The 19,597-nt window shown below is 36.6% G+C and overlaps 1 protein-coding gene and 1 pseudogene across 27 annotated transcripts in view; one reads left to right on the top strand and one right to left on the bottom strand.

Moving 5' to 3' along the window:
- ABI2 (abl interactor 2) overlaps positions 1 to 19,597 on the top strand; it is a 70,314-nt gene that overhangs the window by 34,013 nt on the left and 16,704 nt on the right. For 4 of the 27 annotated variants that reach the window (XM_087819656.1, XM_087819660.1, XM_087819642.1 and 1 more), the window contains 4 exons: positions 348 to 445; positions 3,302 to 3,448; positions 4,175 to 4,299; positions 11,049 to 11,207. In XM_087819656.1, coding sequence (XP_087675782.1) covers positions 348 to 445; positions 3,302 to 3,448; positions 4,175 to 4,299; positions 11,049 to 11,207 — 529 coding nt within the window. Of the gene's footprint in view, positions 1 to 347; positions 446 to 3,301; positions 3,449 to 4,174; positions 4,300 to 5,329; positions 5,513 to 11,048; positions 11,208 to 18,785; positions 18,873 to 19,597 lie in introns of all 27 variants that reach the window. The other 23 variants (XM_087819652.1, XM_087819638.1, XM_087819632.1 and 20 more) reach the window with 11 other exon arrangements.
- LOC107533963 (ATP synthase F(0) complex subunit C2, mitochondrial pseudogene) lies at positions 9,267 to 9,728 on the bottom strand (annotated as a pseudogene).

Here is a 19,597-nt window from a genome sequence, read left to right as displayed (position 1 = left end):
ATTGAGTTTATTTTCTATAAAACTAAAGTTTTTATAGTTATCCTATTTAATTTCAGTTGAGTATAGTATCAAATAGTCCAACCAGTGATCTGTTGGTGTGATGGCCTAATGGCAAATAAAGTCTTTGCATACAAGTTTATAATCATTTGAAAATTTCACATTAGGAAGAGTCCTTTGAGTACAACTGTAGAATAATAGTAGAGTAGAAATTGCAGTTGAAATGCATGGCCTCTAATTTTTCCCTATTTAAACCTTCCCCTCCTTTGTTAAATAGCATAACATTATTTCCCAAAAGTGCTACTTTGTTTCATTGCATACAAATTGCATTTTCCTCACCATTTTTTTAGGTGAGTACCCAGAATATGAAGATGGGTGGGCTGCCGCGTACAACACCTCCAACTCAGAAACCCCCCAGCCCCCCTATGTCAGGGAAAGGGACACTTGGGTGAGTAACTAAGTAATAACTGAAAACCATTTCATGTAGTGTTGTGGAAAACTAAACACTACATGTATTTGATAGAACATTTTCTGCCTAGGATAATCTTTTTGTAATTTTTCCTTTTCCTGGGAAACATTTTTATATTTTAAAAAGATTTTCTTTAGAAATTATTTTTCTAATGAATTTTACATTTAAGATAAAATCCTAGTCCAAGTTCATGGCGAATTATAAATTGCACTCTAATTCTTATTTTCATAAAAGTTTTAGTCTTTCGTATTATAGTTGACTATTCTTATTTAGACGATTCCTCTGAAGAGCACTGTGTGGATTATAAAATTCTGTATTCTCGTAATACGAGAATATTGAGCTTTAATTTGGTCCTTACAGAAGTGGGCTCCATATCTGACTTTTGGCAGAAATGGTCAACTAATGGAAAAGCTTGACTTTTTTTCTTTTGTAGCATCATAGTATAAAAACTTGGTTTATCATGGAGATTTGTGATCAGGTGGGCATAATACACCCCAGAAGCCAGATGACCAAAATTATGGTCCAGCCTTGTTCCTGCTCTGTGGTCTTACATAGTCAGCCTCTTAGTAATTCAGTTTTTTCATCTGTAAAAGGGGGTAATATTTGTCATCTATCAATTTTTCAGAATCACTCCCATGAATTGGGTTTTTAAAAAATGTATAAAACAAAGACAAAATGCTTTGACAATCATTGGCTTTATGATATATGCTTAAAAGTTTTTAATTGACAATCTTGTTTTTGGCCCCCTCACCAAAAAAAAACCAAAAAATGAAAATAAACACACGAGACAACATAATCAAGCACTGTGGATCAGGACAAGACAAAGACGAGTTGGGATATAAAGGAAGATAATGTTGGAAATTATAGTTAGGACAGTGGGAAACAAAAGAATAAAAATGAATTCCAGCCAGTAATAGGATTTTATTTGAGGTGGACAAAAGAAAAATTTTTGCTTAGATTAGAGAGGAATGACATAAGATTTAGATTTCAGGGTAGAAGGTAGATGACATGGTGGGGTATAATTTTGCAGAGGTAAGAGCAGAGAGTCAGATCAAGAGGAAGTACTTGCTTCATTTTCCTGTGGAACATCTACATTCTGTCACATATAGTACCTAATGGATTTTGTTAGGTTTTTAAATCAAGATTGTCAGCAAGTTAATCCACTGTAGTCTCTAGGAAAATAAAATTTTCTGTTGCTCTCAAATTTTGAAGATTTACTCATATGCCAATATTTGTTTTCCTTGTTATGAGCAAGGGCTCTGCAGGAGCCTCAGTCTCTGAGCCCCACAAACTGGTTGATGGTCATAGCCTGGCTGCTTGCAGTCTTTGCCTAGCCACTATATTTTGTTCCTCTGTCCCTTGTTTTTTACCTTGTTTTTATCATTGCCTTCATTGTATAGTTCACAACCAGCAAAGGTTTTTTTCTTGGCTCAAAACAGAACATTTTTGTTGTCTGAGAGAAATTGTCTGGAAATCAGGTATTTGGAAGTTAGTCAATTTCCTATTTTATGTTTTTTTTAATATTTACATCACAATTTCAGAGATGCCTAAACTTCTTTTTAGTATTTTAAATGCAAAGTCTGGACATTTCTTTTTTTTTCTTTTTTCTTTTGACCCAATATCTCATCTAGTGCCCTTTATTTTTAACTATAAATGTGTGTATACACACACACACACACGTATTTATGCAAGGAGATTTTGAGGGTAATGGAATGGATGGGGTCATTGAGACATGATCTCATCCAAAATCAGTGAACCATACTTTGAGTAACCTGGGAGAGCAGTATTTAAGGGAAACTTGGGAACTTTGGAAATTACTGAGAAATTCATAACTTAAGTGAGCAACATCATTTTAGGAAAAGAAAACTTTAATTTTCACATCTTGAGATCCCAATTTTTGTTCTTTTAAAGACCAGAATCTCATCTACAAAATGTCAGTTGAGAATTTATCATTGTAAAGAATTTTGAAACCATACACTGTACACCTGAAACTAATACAAAATAATATTAAATGTAAACTAATTGAAAAAAATAAAAATACCTAAATGGTAACACACACCCTGAAAAAGAATTTGGAAACCATATTTCCTTTCTTATTCTTCTCATTCTTTGAGAAAGAGGAAATATGTTGATAAAATCCAGTTTGTTTTGTACTTTACAGTTCAAAGTAAATAAGGAAGAAAGGCTTAGGTCTTCCCCTCTCCCCCCTCCTTTTAAATGTTGAACTGGGAGGGAGACCAAAAGGTCAGAGCCATCAAGGTGAAAGTTAAAGGAGGAAGCAAGGTGAGAATGGAAGGAGATGAGATTAAATTGTTTATTTTAGTGTATGGATATAGTTTAATTTCTGTGTAGTCACTATATAGAAAAGGAAATGTAAGGTTATAATTGCTATAGATCATCAGTGTGGGGTTGTGGAGTCTGTCTTTGAGTGTCTTTGGTTAGGGAGAGAGGGGTGAGGAAGATTATTGGTGCATTCATGCAGTGCAGTTGGGAGACTGACATGGTACTGAAATAATTTGAACTCATCCAAGAAAAGAGGAGCCTGGGAAACATTGACTTACCTGGTGGGAGAATCTTTGTGCTCACTGAGGATGAATGAACAAAATTGCATTGGCACAGGGAAATGAGGTTGGAGACTAAAAAATAACAATACTCATCAAAACCCTAATGATGGAGAAGTTATACTTAAGGAAAGACTGAAATTGGTAGCTGGGTTATGTAAAAACACATTTTTCTATCTCTTGAGTACAAATTGTATTTCACTACTGGCAACTCTTTGAATTTATTGTGCCGAAACTTGCTAATCACACAATACATACGCTCTTCTTTTTGTAGGCGGCACTCCCCCTATCGCACACTGGAGCCAGTGCGTCCTCCAGTGGTACCAAATGATTACGTACCTAGCCCAACCCGTAATATGGCTCCCTCGCAGCAGAGCCCTGTGAGGACAGCTTCTGTGAATCAAAGAAATCGAACTTACAGGTATTTTCTCTACCTTAGTGCAAAATGTGATGGTCATAGTACCATTATCTGTTCAGATACCTTCAGTTAAATCTCTCTCATTTTCCAAGCACTAAGTTCCTTTCCTCACTGTACTCTCCCAAACCTCATCTTCCACCTCTCTCTCCTCATGTTCTGATGCAACTTTGAGCAGACAGGAAGTTGGAAAAAACCCCAAAACTTGTTAAAGTACAAACTTCTCTGCAAAATTAATAGTTATAGTTGACCTTAAAAAAATTATGGACCTGATATGGGAAATTTCAAGTTGTTTTTTGGTGGAACTTTACAGATGAAAAACTACATGCAATAAAACATTAATATGGGATAGTATATCAAGATGCTATTACAAATAAAATTAAATCTGTTTAGGAAGACTATGTTTTTTTATAAAAGAAATTTCTTCAGACAGGCATTAAACTGGCGTAAGAGAAAGTATTACTGTTTTTGTGTTGAACCCCATCATTTATCATTTATGTTTATAAATTTTTTCTCTTCTTTCTCAGTTTCTTTAATGTATGCCTACTAAAAGGTGGTCAAAACAAGTTTCTTGAACTCAGCTTTTCCCCCTACTAATAAATTCATATTTGAAGTGGAAGGCTTGAATTATCTTTATTGTTACTATATTCATTTCAGAAAATGTTGGGAAATGCTGGAGAGATCTCTTGCTGTATATAAGTGCTCATGTGTTGGTGGCTCCTGTTTCTTTAGCAGCAGTGGGAGTAGTGGAGGAAGCCACCCAAGTAGTCGGAGCAGCAGTCGGGAGAACAGTGGAAGTGGGAGTGTGGGAGTTCCCATTGCTGTTCCTACTCCCTCTCCTCCCAGTGTCTTTCCAGGTAAAACATGAATGGGGCTTCATCTTCACTTTTCCTTTCTGAATTTGAATTAAATTTCTGATTTAATTAAAGTGGGCTTTCTTCATAATCAGAATTTATTTTTCCGTTAGGACTCCATAAGTGTTGGGAAATATTTATGCATTTGTTATTTTTAACGAAGTAATTTGTAAGTTTTTGCTCACACACTTCTCTGTACTTTGGTTGTATGTCTTTGGTGCTGTAGTTTGGTTGGTGCTTTGAGGTTTCAGTTACCACCTTGGTATATGTTTAATTTCAGCTAGTGTATGACAGCACATACCTTGGGACACAGGGGACTCAGTGTGAAAATAATATTTGTAACAAAGCATTGAACAAATATCAAAGAGGTTTGACAGTTAAATTTAGTGGAGTGTTAAAACTTAATAGTCTCTGAAATGCTACCCTCTTTTCTCTGAAACAGAAAAATGTACTTATTTAATCTGAGGACACCAGGGTTAAAATTTAGTTTTAAAAGCATGACATGAAAGACATGGGGATAGAATATCACATATTTAATTTACTTGTCCTAATAACAAATAGATAATGCCTTTTTAAAATTCATGAAAAAGAGAGAGTTGTGTTTTTCTAAATAGTTTTTTACCTGATAAGGTATTATGTCTGGAACATATGTTCATTTTCTGATTTGGGTAATTTAGAATGGAATTTTGTTGTTTCCTAGTGTTTAGTTTTGTATATTATTTACAGAATGTTATGCTAAATATTTCAATATAAAGGGAGCATTTTTCCTGCAGAATAGTGGCTTTCAGGTAAAAAGGAATGCTTGTTTTTAATGAATTAAACCTGCACATTACCCTGGCTTCTTGAATTATTTGCTGTACACCTAATAATCCTTTAACATAAGCTTTATTCTTTTTGCTTTTTAACACTCTCTTCTATTCTTTGGTTAGTGTTGAGCACTGAATATCTAACATTAAGTTCTCTAATGCCTTTTCTAGTCCTGCCTAATGGGATTGCCTCGTTAATGCTGCCTCTTACTCCTCTTTCCCCTCAGCCCCTGCTGGCTCTGCTGGTACTCCTCCCCTTCCTGCTACTTCTGCACCTGTCCCTGCCCCTATTGTTCCTGCTACTGCCCCTTCCTCCACTGCCCCAGACGCATCTTCTGGGGGTGCCCAGACCCTTGCTGATGGCTTCACTTCTCCAACTCCCCCTGTTGTTTCTTCTACTCCCCCTACAGGTGAGTATTGGCTTATTCCTTGGCAGGCAAAATCCAATCATCTGGCTCTTTTATTACCAGGAACTCTGGCTCTATAATTTTTGTTTGTTTGTGCTTTGTACACATACACACACACATTATATACACACACACACACCACACAGAGAATAATTTACTAACTAGAAAATGGCACATGACCAACATAAAATATTCTGAGGAAATCAGGGTAAAGTTTCTCATACATTTTTTTCAGTAGAGCAACACAAATATAAATTTTTTTATTGCTTGAATTTCTTTTACTAGAGATTTTTGAATTTACTATGGTGCTGCCTTATATACAGTTTTGAAAACTCTTCATTACGAAATTATTGTTTGTGCCCAGCCGGTGTGGCTCAGCAGTTGAGCATCCACCTATGAACCAGGAGATCGAGGTTTAATTTCCCATTCAAGGTACATGCCTGGGTTTCAGGCTTGATCCCCAGCAGGGGGTGTGCAGAAGGGAGCTGATCAGTGACTCTCTCACATCATTGATATTTCTCTCTCTCTCTCCCTCTCCCTCTCCCTCTCCCTTCCTCTCTCTCAAATCAATAAAGATATATTTTTTAAAAAATTTATTGTTTGTTACAGGTTAAGTTATTAACAAAAAGAAAAATGTATGACTAATTCTAAGGTATATTTTATAGGAAATATTTGATATTGCTGTTTTTAAGTCTATAAATCTATTATAACAGAATCTATTGCTTATAGCAGCATTGGAAACACAGACAATTTTAAAGAATTTCAAGTTTATTTAAGTTTTATTTAAGGTTGACTGGTGTTTTGGTGTTTTAAAATTACAGCCTAAAATCTGTTTTTTTGATGGGGGATGAGAAAAGGGCTCAATTGCTACAAAATATATTTGCAAATGTAATAGTGATGCTGGTTAGTAAATAGGTTCTTATCTGTTATAAAAATATATGTGTTTGGATACAAATCACCTTAGTTTGTCAAGTACTTCATAGAGTGTATGTTCAGCTCTGCTGCCATAAGTAGATGTTTAAGATATTAAGATGGATTTTGGCTGGTGTTTTATGGGATAGCTTCTGTAATAGTGCTTAAGAAAAGCTTACTACCATGCGGAAATGTAAACATGGGCTGTTCTTTAATCTACATACAGCTCTGTTTAAATATAGGAATTTTGTTGCGCTCCTGCATCGATAGAGTAAAGAATGCATCCTGAAATCATTGTAGGCCCGAAAGGACAAATCACCTCCCAGCTGAGAGTCAGCATTTTCATAATTTAATAACAGGTGCTGGCTCATAGTCTGCACTGAATAAACATTTGTTGTATGAGTGGATAATTATAGTTTTTTTAAAAACAAAAAAGAGTAGTAAATGCCTCAATAACAATTTATATAGATATAATCTTTTTTATACTGTGTCTTTGAAACACCAAGTACTTCTTATTTCTTTTTATCAAGGTATAATTTATGTTCAGTAAAATTTACCCTTTTTAATGTGTATTTCTGTGAGTTTTGAATTGTGTGCAGTAATGTAACCACAACTACAGTCAAGATGTAGAAGCAGTCTTAACATCCCCTAATTTCTTCCATGCCCCCTTTGTAGTCAATCCTTCCCTTTCACTCCAAGCCCCTGGCAACCGCTTGATCTGTTTTTTGTCTCTAAAGTGCTGCGTTCATAAGAAGATCATGTAAATGGAGGCATATGGTAGATAGCCTTTGGATCTAGCTTTTTGGCATATTGCATTTGTTATTTATCCATGTTGTTGCATGTTTCATTATTTTGTTCCTTTTTATTACTGAGGAGTTCTGTGTGGATGTACACAATTTGTTTATCTCTTTCCCAGTTGGGGGACATTTGGATTGTTTCCTGTTTGGGATGATGATGACTAAAACTGCCATAAACATTTATACACAGACTCTTGTGTGAGCTTAGGTTTTCATTTTATTTGAGTAGTTCATGATTTTATTTCTTTTGTGGACTGTGCTTTTGGTGTCATATTTGTAAGCTCTTTACCTTGCATACGTCATAAAGATTTTGTCCTGTTTTCTTTTAGAGGTTATTCATTTTTGGTTTTGCAGTTAGGTCTTTGGTAATTAAACTGTAGTGTGTGTTTTTTTGGTTTTCAACCCAAAGCAAAGTAAATGCTTTACTAATGGTATGAATGGTCTCTTTTATCTAGTGTCTCTGAATCACTGAGGACTTAGCACATGCGAGATTTTAGACTGGATCTAATATAAAATTCATAATGGTGTTAATTATCAGATGTGTTTAACTTGATGATCTTAGGTTTGTGTTAGTTTGTTACAGATATTTTTTTTGTTTTTAATTTTTAAATTTTATTTTTGTTTAAAATATTACAGATGTCCCTTTTTCTCTCCAATGACCTGTTCCACCCTGTCCCATCCCCCTCCCCAGTCCCTCTCCACACCACTGTCCGTGTCCTTGGGTTGTGCATATATGCATATAAATTCTTTGGTTACTCTCTCCCCCTCCACTCACCCGCCCTCCTCCATCCCTCTGACATTTGTGAGTCTGATCTATGCTTCCATGTCATTGAATCTATTCTGTTCATGAGTTTATTAAGTTCTTTAGATTCCATGTATAAGTGGGATCATGTGATGTCTGTCTTCCTCTGCCTGGCTTATTTCACTTAGCATAATTTTTTCCAGTCCATCCATACTGTCCCAAAGGGTACGAGATTCTTCTTCTTTACAGCTATGTAGTATTCCATGGTGTATATGCCCCACAGCTTTTTACCCACTCATCAGCTGATGGGCACTTGGGCTGTTTCCAGATCTTAGCTATTGTAAACTGTGCTGCTATGAACATTGGGGTAAATATATTCTTTCTGATTAATGTTTCAGGATTCTTAGGATACATTCCTAGGAGTGGAATCACTGGGTCAAAAGGCAGCTCCATTTCTAATTTTTTGAGGGCTCTCCATATTGTTTTCCATAGTGGTTGCACCAGTCTGCATTCCCACCAGCAGTGCACTAGGGTTCCCCTTTCTCCACACCCTCACCAGCACATGCCGTTTGTTGATTTGTTGATGGCAGCCATTCTGACAGGTGTGAAGTGATACCTCAATGTGGTTTTAATTTGCATCTGATGATTAGCGACGTTGAGCATTTTCTCATGTGTCTCTTGGGCATCTGTATGTCCTCTTTGGAGAAGTGTCTACTCAGGTCCTTTACTCGTTTCTTAATTGGGTTGTTTGTCTTCCTCTTGCTGAGTAATATGAATTCTTTGTACACTTTGGAAATTAGCCCTTTATCAGATACATCCTCGGCAAATATGTTTTCCCAGACCGTGTGGTTCCTTTGTATTTTGAGGCTGTTTTCTTTTGCTGTGAGAAGCTTTTTAGTTTGATGTAGTCCCATATGTTTAAGTTTGTTACAGATTAATTACTGAAACACCAATAATGTATTTGTATGTAGTGATTCAAATGACAAAATGTATCTTTTAAATAATAGTTCATACTGTTTTTATATTTTTCATCATGGTTACAGTGACTTGACAGTGGATTATGTTTCTGCTTTAATACTCAAGATTTTTATACAACAGAATTGATTTTTAGGATTTGATACTGCTGTAATATTAAATGGTATAGAAAATTTAAAAATTTTTTATTAATACAGTATTTATTTGTCTTCCCTCTGTCAAACCCTGAGCCAACCACTTTCCCCAGGCTGCCTGGGGAGGGATAGGAAAAGGAACATACAGTGTAGACAAGACACAGGAGAAGGAACTATGGGAGGTGGAGACAGCTCCTTCACATGGCAAAGAGGATGAGAAAGGCCACCATCAGGCAAAAGAGCCCTCGGGCCTCAGAGGGCAAAGCCCAGAATGATATAGGAGAAGAGCTGTTGCCTCCTGGCATAACCAGTGATGACGCTCCCAGACACAGTCCCTGTTCCAGCCCCAGAGCTGGCCACCCCTACTGTGGCAGCTCCAGCCCCAATGAACTTCGCTGCTCTGTCAATGTCTTGAAATGGTGCTAGTTTAGAGCTGCAGCTAGAAATAAGTGAGGTCAGGGGACATGAGCTTGCCAAGCTGCTGAGGCTCTCATCTGTTAGTGTCTCTGGTTGGTTGGTTCAGCACCACTGCAGACAGTGACCGGCTCAGCAGCTGAGAGATGCTTCTGACCAAGGAGGGGTGGAGCCAGACTTGGCTCAGGCTTACATTTTCAGGGGATGAGAGGTATGGCAGGAGAGCTGCTCCCATTGCAGAGAAGACAGAGGCTATAGCAGATCTTGAGTGTGTTTATGATATTCTTTATATGAGTCCATATGAGTCCAGGTTTGATAAATTTACACAGTTCCTGAAGACCAATTTTAGTTATGTAAAAGTATTTTACAGTCATGGAAAACATTAAAAAATGTGATTTTCTTTTTTCTTTTCTTCTTTTACCTTCCCTTCCTCCTCTAGCCTGCTCTCATTTCCTTTCCCCTCTCTCTTCCCCTCCTCTTTTCCCGATACTTCACTTCTTCTCTCCCTCTCTCTCTTCCTTCCTAAATTTTTAAATTGATTTGAGAGAGAGAAACATTGATCTGTTATTCCACTTAATGCATTTATTGGTTGCTTCTTCCATGTGCCCTGACTGGAGATTGAACCTGCAACCTTGCTATATTGGGACGATGCTCTAACCACCTGAGCCACTGGGCCAGGGCCCTCTCTTCCTCCCTTGCCTGGTGGAGTGATCTCTCTTGGGTGCTCTAGTGCTTTGTAACCGTAGGCCCCCCAGCTGAATGATTGTGTTAAGACAAAATTTAGGAACTGTATTGCCTTAGGAAACTGGATGGTTAGGAAAGACTGTCTTTAGTTGGCATTAGTTATTGAAGTACTCAGAGATCAAAATACAGTGAAATTGCTGATAAATGTGTACAGGTTCAGGGATAATATTAAAAATAAGATATATTTTGATTCACTTTTTGTATCTTAACTTTTTTTCATAACTAAATTTCTTAAACTAGTTTTAAGACAAAATAATGTAGTTTTAGAGATGGTATCTTTAATCAAGTAAAGACGTGTTTGATTTGATTATGTCACTTGACCTTTTGCTGGAAATACTTTGTTTTCCTTTAATTGCTTTGCTACCTTAAATTTACTGTTGTTGTTGTTTTGAAATAAGACAGTGTCAAACATTTTTTCTTTTGCTTTCCAAGATGTCATTCTTGTTGACTTTTAGTTTTCAGTGCTTCTAGTGGATTGGGGTGGTGGTGGTGGAGGAAGTGAGTCTTAAATTTTAATTAATTGTGATGATTTTGAAATCCTATCAGATTATTAATTTAATAAAAGTATAATATTAATTAGTAATCTATTTAGATGTAGCTTTTCCAAACCTAATCGTGAATCTGCTTTCCTCCTTTTGTATTTCGATACGTCAGCTGAGCAATAATTGTCACCTTTCCTTATATGTCAGACAACTAATTAAATTAGCTAAACATTGTTATTTTTCATTATCTTATTAAAATTCAGTCATTGTACCTAAAGTATTTCATTGTCTGAGATAATTTTCTTTTAATGGCAAATTTATGTTCTTTTCCTTTTCCAGGACATCCTGTCCAGTTCTACAGCATGAATAGACCTGCCTCTCGCCATACTCCCCCAACAGTAGGGGGCTCGTTGCCCTATCGACGCCCTCCTTCCATAACTTCACAAACAAGCCTTCAGAATCAGATGAATGGAGGACCTTTTTATAGCCAGAATCCAGGTTAGATTTTCTTTTGCATTCTATAGAATGTACCTGGTTGAAAATCTTCAGTTACAGAGAAAAAAACCCTTTAATTATGAATGATTAGAACATAGTAGGTGGTTAGTACTATTTTTTTTTTTTTTTAGTAAATGGAGGAATGAATACAAGGTTACTAATACTGTATTTTACATTTCTTTTTTTAAAAAATTAATAATGTGGTTTTCATATAAAGTTGTAGAACTCAGTTTTTTTGAACAGAATCTTTGAATTTGCTAGTGATTATTTGCTTTTAAAAATAATATTGTGGTAAACAATATTTCTTCCCTATGAATAGCAAATAATGAAAATTGAGTGTACATGGACAGAGTTTATAAGTGGCAAAGTAAAAGGGACATTTTTGAAACTGCTTTGTGCTAGGTAGTTGTTCTGTTTTACTCAGTTCTCATACCAAACCTATGGTGGGAAAATGGACTTGGGCACATTGATTGAGATAGAACAGTCATCTCTCAGTTGCATCATACACACAGAAAACTTAATCTCGCATATATTTAATACTATATTTAATAATTTTTGCTTCTTCTCTAGAGAGGGTAAGAGTAAGTCTTAGATTTTATGACTGTCGTGAACATGGTATGACAACTTACTATGTTTTTCTGGATTTTTGTCAAGAGGCCAGCAAGTTCGTTCCATCTTTGACAAACCCTGAATTTTGTGTAATGTTCAGTAACTATTTGTTGAATATGGAATGAATCCCTTGTTCCTTTATCCTAACCCCTTCACTGTTTTGGATCTTTCTTGTAGAGTAAATGCCATATTTGTAGTCTAATCAGTGCATCCTGTAGTGTGATTACCAACTGCCTTACTCGAAATATACTTCTCTTACTGCTGTCTTTGATCACACTTAGTGATTTTGGCTGTGTCATTCTTTTTAACTCATTTTGAGCTTAATTTTGACAAATCTGCCTTTTCATCCATTCTTTTAAATCATGTGTTCCAAATTTATATTTGAATAGGAGCTATTTTGTACCTAAATGCATTTTTATTTTTAAATTTTAGTTTGTTAGATGTGGATTATTTCATAGTTCTAAAGGTAAGCTTTCTCCCTGGCCCTCTTGGAAGTCTAGACAACTATTGCTTAGGGCTCTTATGCCCTTCCTCATACTTGGAAAGAGTTTTGAAAGAATGATGTCAGTCCAGAATGGGCTGGTTCTGTAATGGAGCTGAGATGCTTCACTGTTAAAGCTTGGGACCCACTGTACATAATATACAGAATGTATATGCAGGGATATAGTTCATGCTGTGTACACGTACAAAGAAAAAACAGTGGTTTTATGAGAGTGGAAATTATTTGAAGGCTGTTAGTGGAAATTATTTGAAGGCTGTTTCAGCACATATTTATATATGTTTTAAATACCTATTTTAATACTTCTTTATTATAAGTCTGTTTTTAACATACTTGAATTTTCAAGTATGTTAAAGTAGAAAATATCTTACTCTATGGAATGATTTTAATGAAAATATTTTTCATGCTCATGAAGGTACAGTGAATTGAGATTATGAGCCTTTAGCATAATGTGTGAGACAGTTTAGTTAGTTGGTTGTTGCTTTTTTCCAGTACTCCTTTCTATTAAGTTCTGCCTTTCTACTCCAGGGATTTGGTAACTGTTTACAGAAGGTAACTACAGCTTTATTAGTTGATTAATCATAGTGCATTTTCTAAACTAACATTTTTTTAAATCTAAAACATGTTCTTTGGAAAGCTTTTGTTGCAAGACTTAATGCCAAACCAGTGTTGCAAGGCTATTAGATGCTCCTTTATTTTATCTGCTTTAGGATATCATATAAGTCTCATGTATTACTTCCTGGTCTTACAGTGGTCCCTGTTTTTTCATATTTAAAATGAGAAAATTTGTTTTGCTTTTTCAAGTAGCGAATAACCTAATTTAACAAAACGATCCAGGTGTGTGTTATATGAGCATATATGTATTTTTTCAATTGGAGGCTTGACATGAATGCATGCGTCTGAAGAAGTGAGCTGACAGGCTGGTATACATGTGAATGTAATTCACTGGGGTTTTCTGTGAGAGATAAATCTAGCAGCACCGTTACTATATTTGGTTTGAGTGTGAAAGGGCATTATAATGTAGGAATTAAAATTCAGAACATCACGTGTCTGGAGTCTAGTCCTAGCACAATAACTTCTTTTCTGATGAGATTATTTCAGAAATAAATTAATGAAAGTAACACTTTGACCAGGGCATAACCGAAACATTTTGGTTCTCATTGTTTCTTAATCTAATCCAGCCAAAAATATGGCAACACCAATTTATCATTTATTTTGTCAGCAGTAAAGAGGGTCATTGAAACAAATAGGGTTAAGCACAAGTTACAGTTTTTATTTTAAATATAAAATGAAGCACCTTGGTGTTCAAAAAGAATATATATCTATATTTATTTGTACACATAGATTTACATGTATAAACCTAGTTTGGTAATTGTCTTAGGCTGCTATAACAAAGTTCCATAGACTAGGTGGCTTATAAATAACAGAAGCTTCTCACAATTCTGGAAGCTGAAAGTCAGAGATCAGGGTGCTAATATGGTTTAGTTCTGGTGAGAATCCCCTTCCGGGTTACAGGCTGCCGTCGTCATGTTGTATCCTTACTTGGTGGCAGAAGAGAGGGAGCTCTCTAGGGTTTCTTTTTTAAGGGTACTAATTCCTTTTGTGAGGGCTCTACCCTCATGACTTAATCACCTCCCAAAGGCCCCATTTCCAAATAACATCACATTGGTAACTAGGATTTCAAATACGAATTTTGGGGGAACATATACATTAAGTTCATAACTGTAAGGAATTAGTAATGTGGTATTTAAGTACTAAGGTTCTCTAGAAGATATTCTACATTTTAGTGCTCATATTTTCTTTTTTTTTTTTAAGTATATCTTTATCGATTTCAGAGAGAGGAAGGGAGAAGGAGAGAGAGAGAAACATCAACAATGAGAGTCATCGATCGGCTGCCTCCTGCATGCCCCCGACTGGGGGTCCAGCCCACAACCCAGGCATGTGCCCTGACTGGGAATTGAACCCTGATCACCCGGATCCTAGGTCGACACTCAACCGCTGAGCCACGCCCGGCTGGGCAGTGCTCATATTTTCTTACAACAAAAACTTAAACACTAATTCATAAAGTGGAGTGTTGGTTCCAAGAAATATGACTGTACAGTTATATGCGATAGAAAATTTATGAGTGTGTCATGCTCTAAGCCCTGAATATTATTAAAAGCAACTAAAAATTAAAAAAAAAAACAGTGAAAAAACAGTATTGGGTTAGTGATATTGCCAAGAGAAGCTATACCATATTAAGTTACAGAATTACGAAAAATTTCCAGAGAAATACATATGTGATGGGGCCTAAGCAAAGTATGAGTAAAGAACAGTATTCTTTTCAGTGACATGGAAGCATGGATCAGACTGACGAATGTCACAGGGATAGAGGGGGGACGGTGGGTGGATGGAGGGGGAGAGATTAACCAAAGAACATATATGCACATATGCGCAACCCAAGGACACAGACAGTGGTGTGGTGAGGTACGGGGGGGGGGGGGGGGGGGTAGTGGAAGGGGTCAATGGGGAGAAAAAAGGACATCTGTAATATTTGGGACAAAAAGAAAAAAAAAGAAGCTATTCTTAAATCCTTAATTTGGGGCAGTCTTTAGGGTTTGTTAGAGAATGCTTAGGGAGAACAGAAAAAACAAGAAAGCACCTAAAAGGTGTAAGGATCTTTTCAGATGACCAAATAAACCAAATAGACCTTTACATTGATTATTAAACACAAGTTATGTCTTTAAACTCTGTGTCTTGCTACTTTTCTTGGCATAACAATATACGGTGATTATTTTATTTTGTTACTTGAGTAACAAAAGTGCTCCAATTCTTTTAACCCCCCTGAGACTGCAGGGCTGGTGCTGTTTGGTAGCCACATTCTTTTCCATCCGAGAGGCTCCTTGTACTGAGTGTGGTTAGCTCGGGTCACTTTTCAATACTCCTTGTTCCAAGTTGCTACCCATGTTTAAAAAATATTTTACTTTTAAAATAAATTGCTTAGATTATTTCCTTCACCAGAGTGTAAAATTATAAGCAACTAAATTTGAATGGGCTATCAATTCTATATAGTCTCTAACAGTGATATTTAATAGTTTTGGAAGTAGCAGAGTGTTTTTTTGTTTAATTTTCTCAGTATTTATAAACCTGTAAAAATCAGTTGTAAAGCCTGCCTTTTTTCAAAACTCTGTGAATTGGACATTTCAAAACACAAAGGCTAAAAGATTATGCTCCAAAGGATTATGCTCCAAAGGATTTTATAAATAGGGAAGGTCATACTTGGAAAGACTATATTTCATCAGCACAGACTCACCTTCTAAGTTTGGTTTCCTTGAAGAGCCTTTTACTGTTTCTGTGTCTCCATGTTTCTATGTGCAGATGAGCTGTAATTCTTACAGCTGCTCTACTTAAGATCTCTGTGTAAACTTCAGTCACTTGGTGAACTTGTGTCTTCATATTAACTCATTGTATATTGTGGACATAATATTACTGAATCTAAGTTTGGAGATCTTTTAGTGGTTATAGGGAAGGTATCTTGTTATATGAGGAATCATCTTAGTTAAATGGAGTGGAAACAAGTTTATAGTTCCTTCCTCTTCTTTCTGTCCATGAGATGCCTAAGACTAAACTGAATATAGGAAACGAATCTTTGCATCAAAAATCCTGCTTACATACTCCTGGAATAGTTCATTTTCTACTCAACTCTAAGGAAAACCAATCTACTCTAAAGTAGGATGTTCTGGTTCACAGGCGTTCTGATCTGAATTCCTAGATGGTCCAAAGAGAAAATGCTGTGGTGTCTGAATTGATTTGGGCCGTCATAGAAAAGGTTTGTCCCTGGGCAAAAAATGTAGATTTCGGGGCACCCTTTGTAAACTCCATTTTGAACTGAAATTTTAAACATACCCTGGGCTGGCTTTGAAAAAACCTAACTTGTTTTGTTATAAACAAATTCTTTTTAAGGAAGATCTGGGATTGCTGTTGGTGGACTTCTTAAAACCACCATGGTTTCATATTTTCACTTTCAGAACTAGAAAAGAAGTAAAACACTCATTTTAAAAGAAAGTAATAAACTGCCTACCTACAAAAAGATTGTTCTTAGTTAAGGACCTAATCATTTTTTGGAGTACCAGAAGGTTTTTATTTTTTTTTAATTTGAATGAGAAACAATGACTGCAGTGGGAAATATCCTACTTTTCTGTGACAGGGGAGGTTGGGACAGGTGCTAACAAAAGAGGAACTTTTCATCTTATTTGATATGAACATTCACGTAATTGCCACTTTTCTAGTGCCAGTTGCTGTCAGCTGCTGTCCCTCAGTTTTATCTGCTTTGTCTCTGCTACCTTCTCTGTTCATTGACTCTTCTTACCCCAGTTTGGGAAACAGAGCATTGTGAACATACCAACAATTGTTTCGAACTTCAGAGAGTGGGAGACAGGCATACAACTTAAGGATTTATTACCAGGAAGTATGACTTCAAGGAAAAACCTAACCAAAAGGTATCTTTTGAAGAAAGGTATCAGTTTCTAGGGTTATACTCTGTCTCTTAAATCTAGATATTCTTCAGGGTTAGCTGTGTAACTCTTGTCTGCACAGTGTATTTGTTCTCCGTTGGCCCACAGCACAACTGATACCTCTCTACTCATCACTGCTAGCTCTGTACCTCTCTCAATTCTTCTCACAAACTTAACCCAGACTTTCTAGTTGCCTCCCATATTTATGCCTAAGTCACTTTCATCCACCTGATTTATTGCACCATTATCTCTCCCTGACCTTCCTACTCACCAGGCCATTTCTCTGTACTACCTGCCATGGTTAATGTAGCTAATGGCATCTCCACCTTCATAGTTATGAAAAATAAAAATCTAAAAATCGTCTTTTGCTGTTGCTGTCCTTCCTGTACTAGCCAAATCCTTAGTTACCAAGTATTCTTTTTCCACACTGTGGTACTAAGTTCTCTCCTTTTCTTTCTGTTTCTGCTGCCTTGATTTTCATTTTTTACTTTTTGGCGCTAGGCTCTGGCTTAGGCTTTCTTCATGTGCTGTGGGGTGTTTCGAGTTTTTTTGAAATTTTACTTGCAACCACTCTGTGAAGTAGGTTGCATTATCTGTTTTTTAAAATATCATATTTATGGAGTAGGTGCAAAGAAGTTAATTAACTTGCTGTTCTAACATCAAGGAAATGGTGAATCAGGTTATTTGATGTTGGGTGACATGCAATCCCAATCTCTTTCCACTGAGAGCTCTTTCACCCAACATAGAAGGTCCTCTCTGTTTTATATCCACCCACGCACCTTCCTGTGTTTTGTACTTTCTCTCTGGGGTATCTTATGCTAGCCATATGTAAACATTCCTGTTCCTGTGAGCTGGTCACCTCTAAGCCTCTGCCCTCGCTTGGTTCTCAGCTTGTCTTTCTCAACTCTTGTCGATCCAGCTCCATTTCCTCAAGTTATATCTATATAGTCTCCTTCACTGCTACCCCACTGACACTACCACCGTCACACTATACCATCATCACCTCCAGGAAAGTGTTACAAATATTGTTGGGTTAAAGTTACTATTTTGTTTTATATTCCCAGCTAGAATGTGATCCCTTTGAGGGGAGTGACTCCTACTCATTTTTAAAGTTTTATTAGTCTTAACTGTAGTTTGGAGCTAATAAAGGTTTTCTCTCTTTCTAAGAAGATGCATGCCATACTTTATACTCATTCTGAAGGGAACTGTAACTATAAACTTGGGAAATTGTTTGGCACATGCCTGGCTTATTTGTATATTTACATACATTAAGCATTTTTTGAAGGCTTATTAGTGCTAGACACTGTACCAGGTATTTGAGATAGCGGGAAAGACCCTGGAGAGGGGAGAGATTGGAATGAGGCAAACATTTTTCTGTAGGGTCAGGGAGAAAATGTACCTGCTTGAACAGGTGGTATGAATTGGGATTAGGAAAAATTTTAATGAAATAGACCTAACTCTCAGAGAATGGTTTTGATATTGGTCTCTTAGCAGAGTGCTTGCCACTTAGTAGGAAGTCAGTAAATATTTATTTAAGGAATGAATGAAGAACCAATTAATTTGCCTGTTAATGTAATATAAAATCTAAATTTAGGATGTTGCGATATAATGTTTTTTTCTGTTGTACTGACAGATATTTAAACTTGTAGCCATCAAGGTAAAATCCAGAAGCCCAAATTATTCATGGTAGTCTGACGAAATTCTTTCTCTGAGAAGACCTGTTATTGATGTCAGATCCGTTTGCCGTTATATGTTAGAGTAGATCTGTATATGATGAATGAATGCTTCCTGTTGTAATTTTTTAAAACTTGATTAAAACTCCCTTAATACTTTGTGTGTTGATGAATTATCTGTCAAAAGAGGCTCCTTAATATATCTTACAAGATGTTTGTGCACAGTGGTCCCGTGTCGCTTTATGTGCTGCCCGCCCTCCTGTGTACCTCGCCCTTACCCCTCTCCCCGCACCTTTTTGTTTTACAGTATCTCTTGCTCCTCCTCCTCCCTCCATCCTACAGGTAACTCCTCAGTTACCTTTAATGGGATTTGTGGCCAGAGTCCAAGAAAATAGTAAGTTTATGTCTTCTTTATGCTGTAGACCAGATTATAGGCATAAAATGTCATTTATATGTGATTGGCTAAATATTCATTCTGTGATACTTCAAGTATTTGAATATTATGAACAAGCCGCTGTATGAGCAGCTAGTAGGGATGATGAAATAATTAAGATGAAATTCTCTACTTTCAAATAACTTAAAATCTGGTAGTGAAGAGAAGAAAACAGGAAAGAAGGCACATGTAAGGAAAGAAAGATCACATCTGAGGACGTGCTCTTTAATCACCAGCCATCCCATGTTTTTCTCTGTGATGCTCAAACAAGTAGTAGCCTAATTTCTTATCACTGGAATTTTAGGGCTTTGTGGCTGTCCTGAGAATCTTCTTCTGGTTCTGTGATTGCAGGTATAAAAATGTCTCTGCCATATAGGTCCCAGGGGATCAAATTGCCTCTCTGTTTCCCAAGAGGCCTCAGAGATTGGCAATGAATTAACATTGGCCTGTGGTCTGGTGTTGAGCCATGCAGGATCGCATAACTAATTTTACTGACAAATTAAGTCTTCTCCTAGGGAAGTATTAAGGAAGCTCAGGAGATTGATGTCTGCAAAACAGGAGGCCTGTGTCAACATTCAGTGACAAGTTGCTGTTACAGAGACCAGTGAACATAGTCTGTATGGTAGATGACTTCTCTTGTGAGCAGTCTACATGAGGAACAATATCATAATCATAAGGTTGCTTAA

The sequence above is a fragment of the Miniopterus natalensis genome, chromosome 8 (genome assembly GCF_054644295.1).
Source record: "Miniopterus natalensis isolate mMinNat1 chromosome 8, mMinNat1.hap1, whole genome shotgun sequence".
In the NCBI taxonomy this organism is placed as follows: domain Eukaryota; kingdom Metazoa; phylum Chordata; class Mammalia; order Chiroptera; family Miniopteridae; genus Miniopterus; species Miniopterus natalensis.
This window is presented reverse-complemented; position numbering and strand designations above follow the sequence as displayed.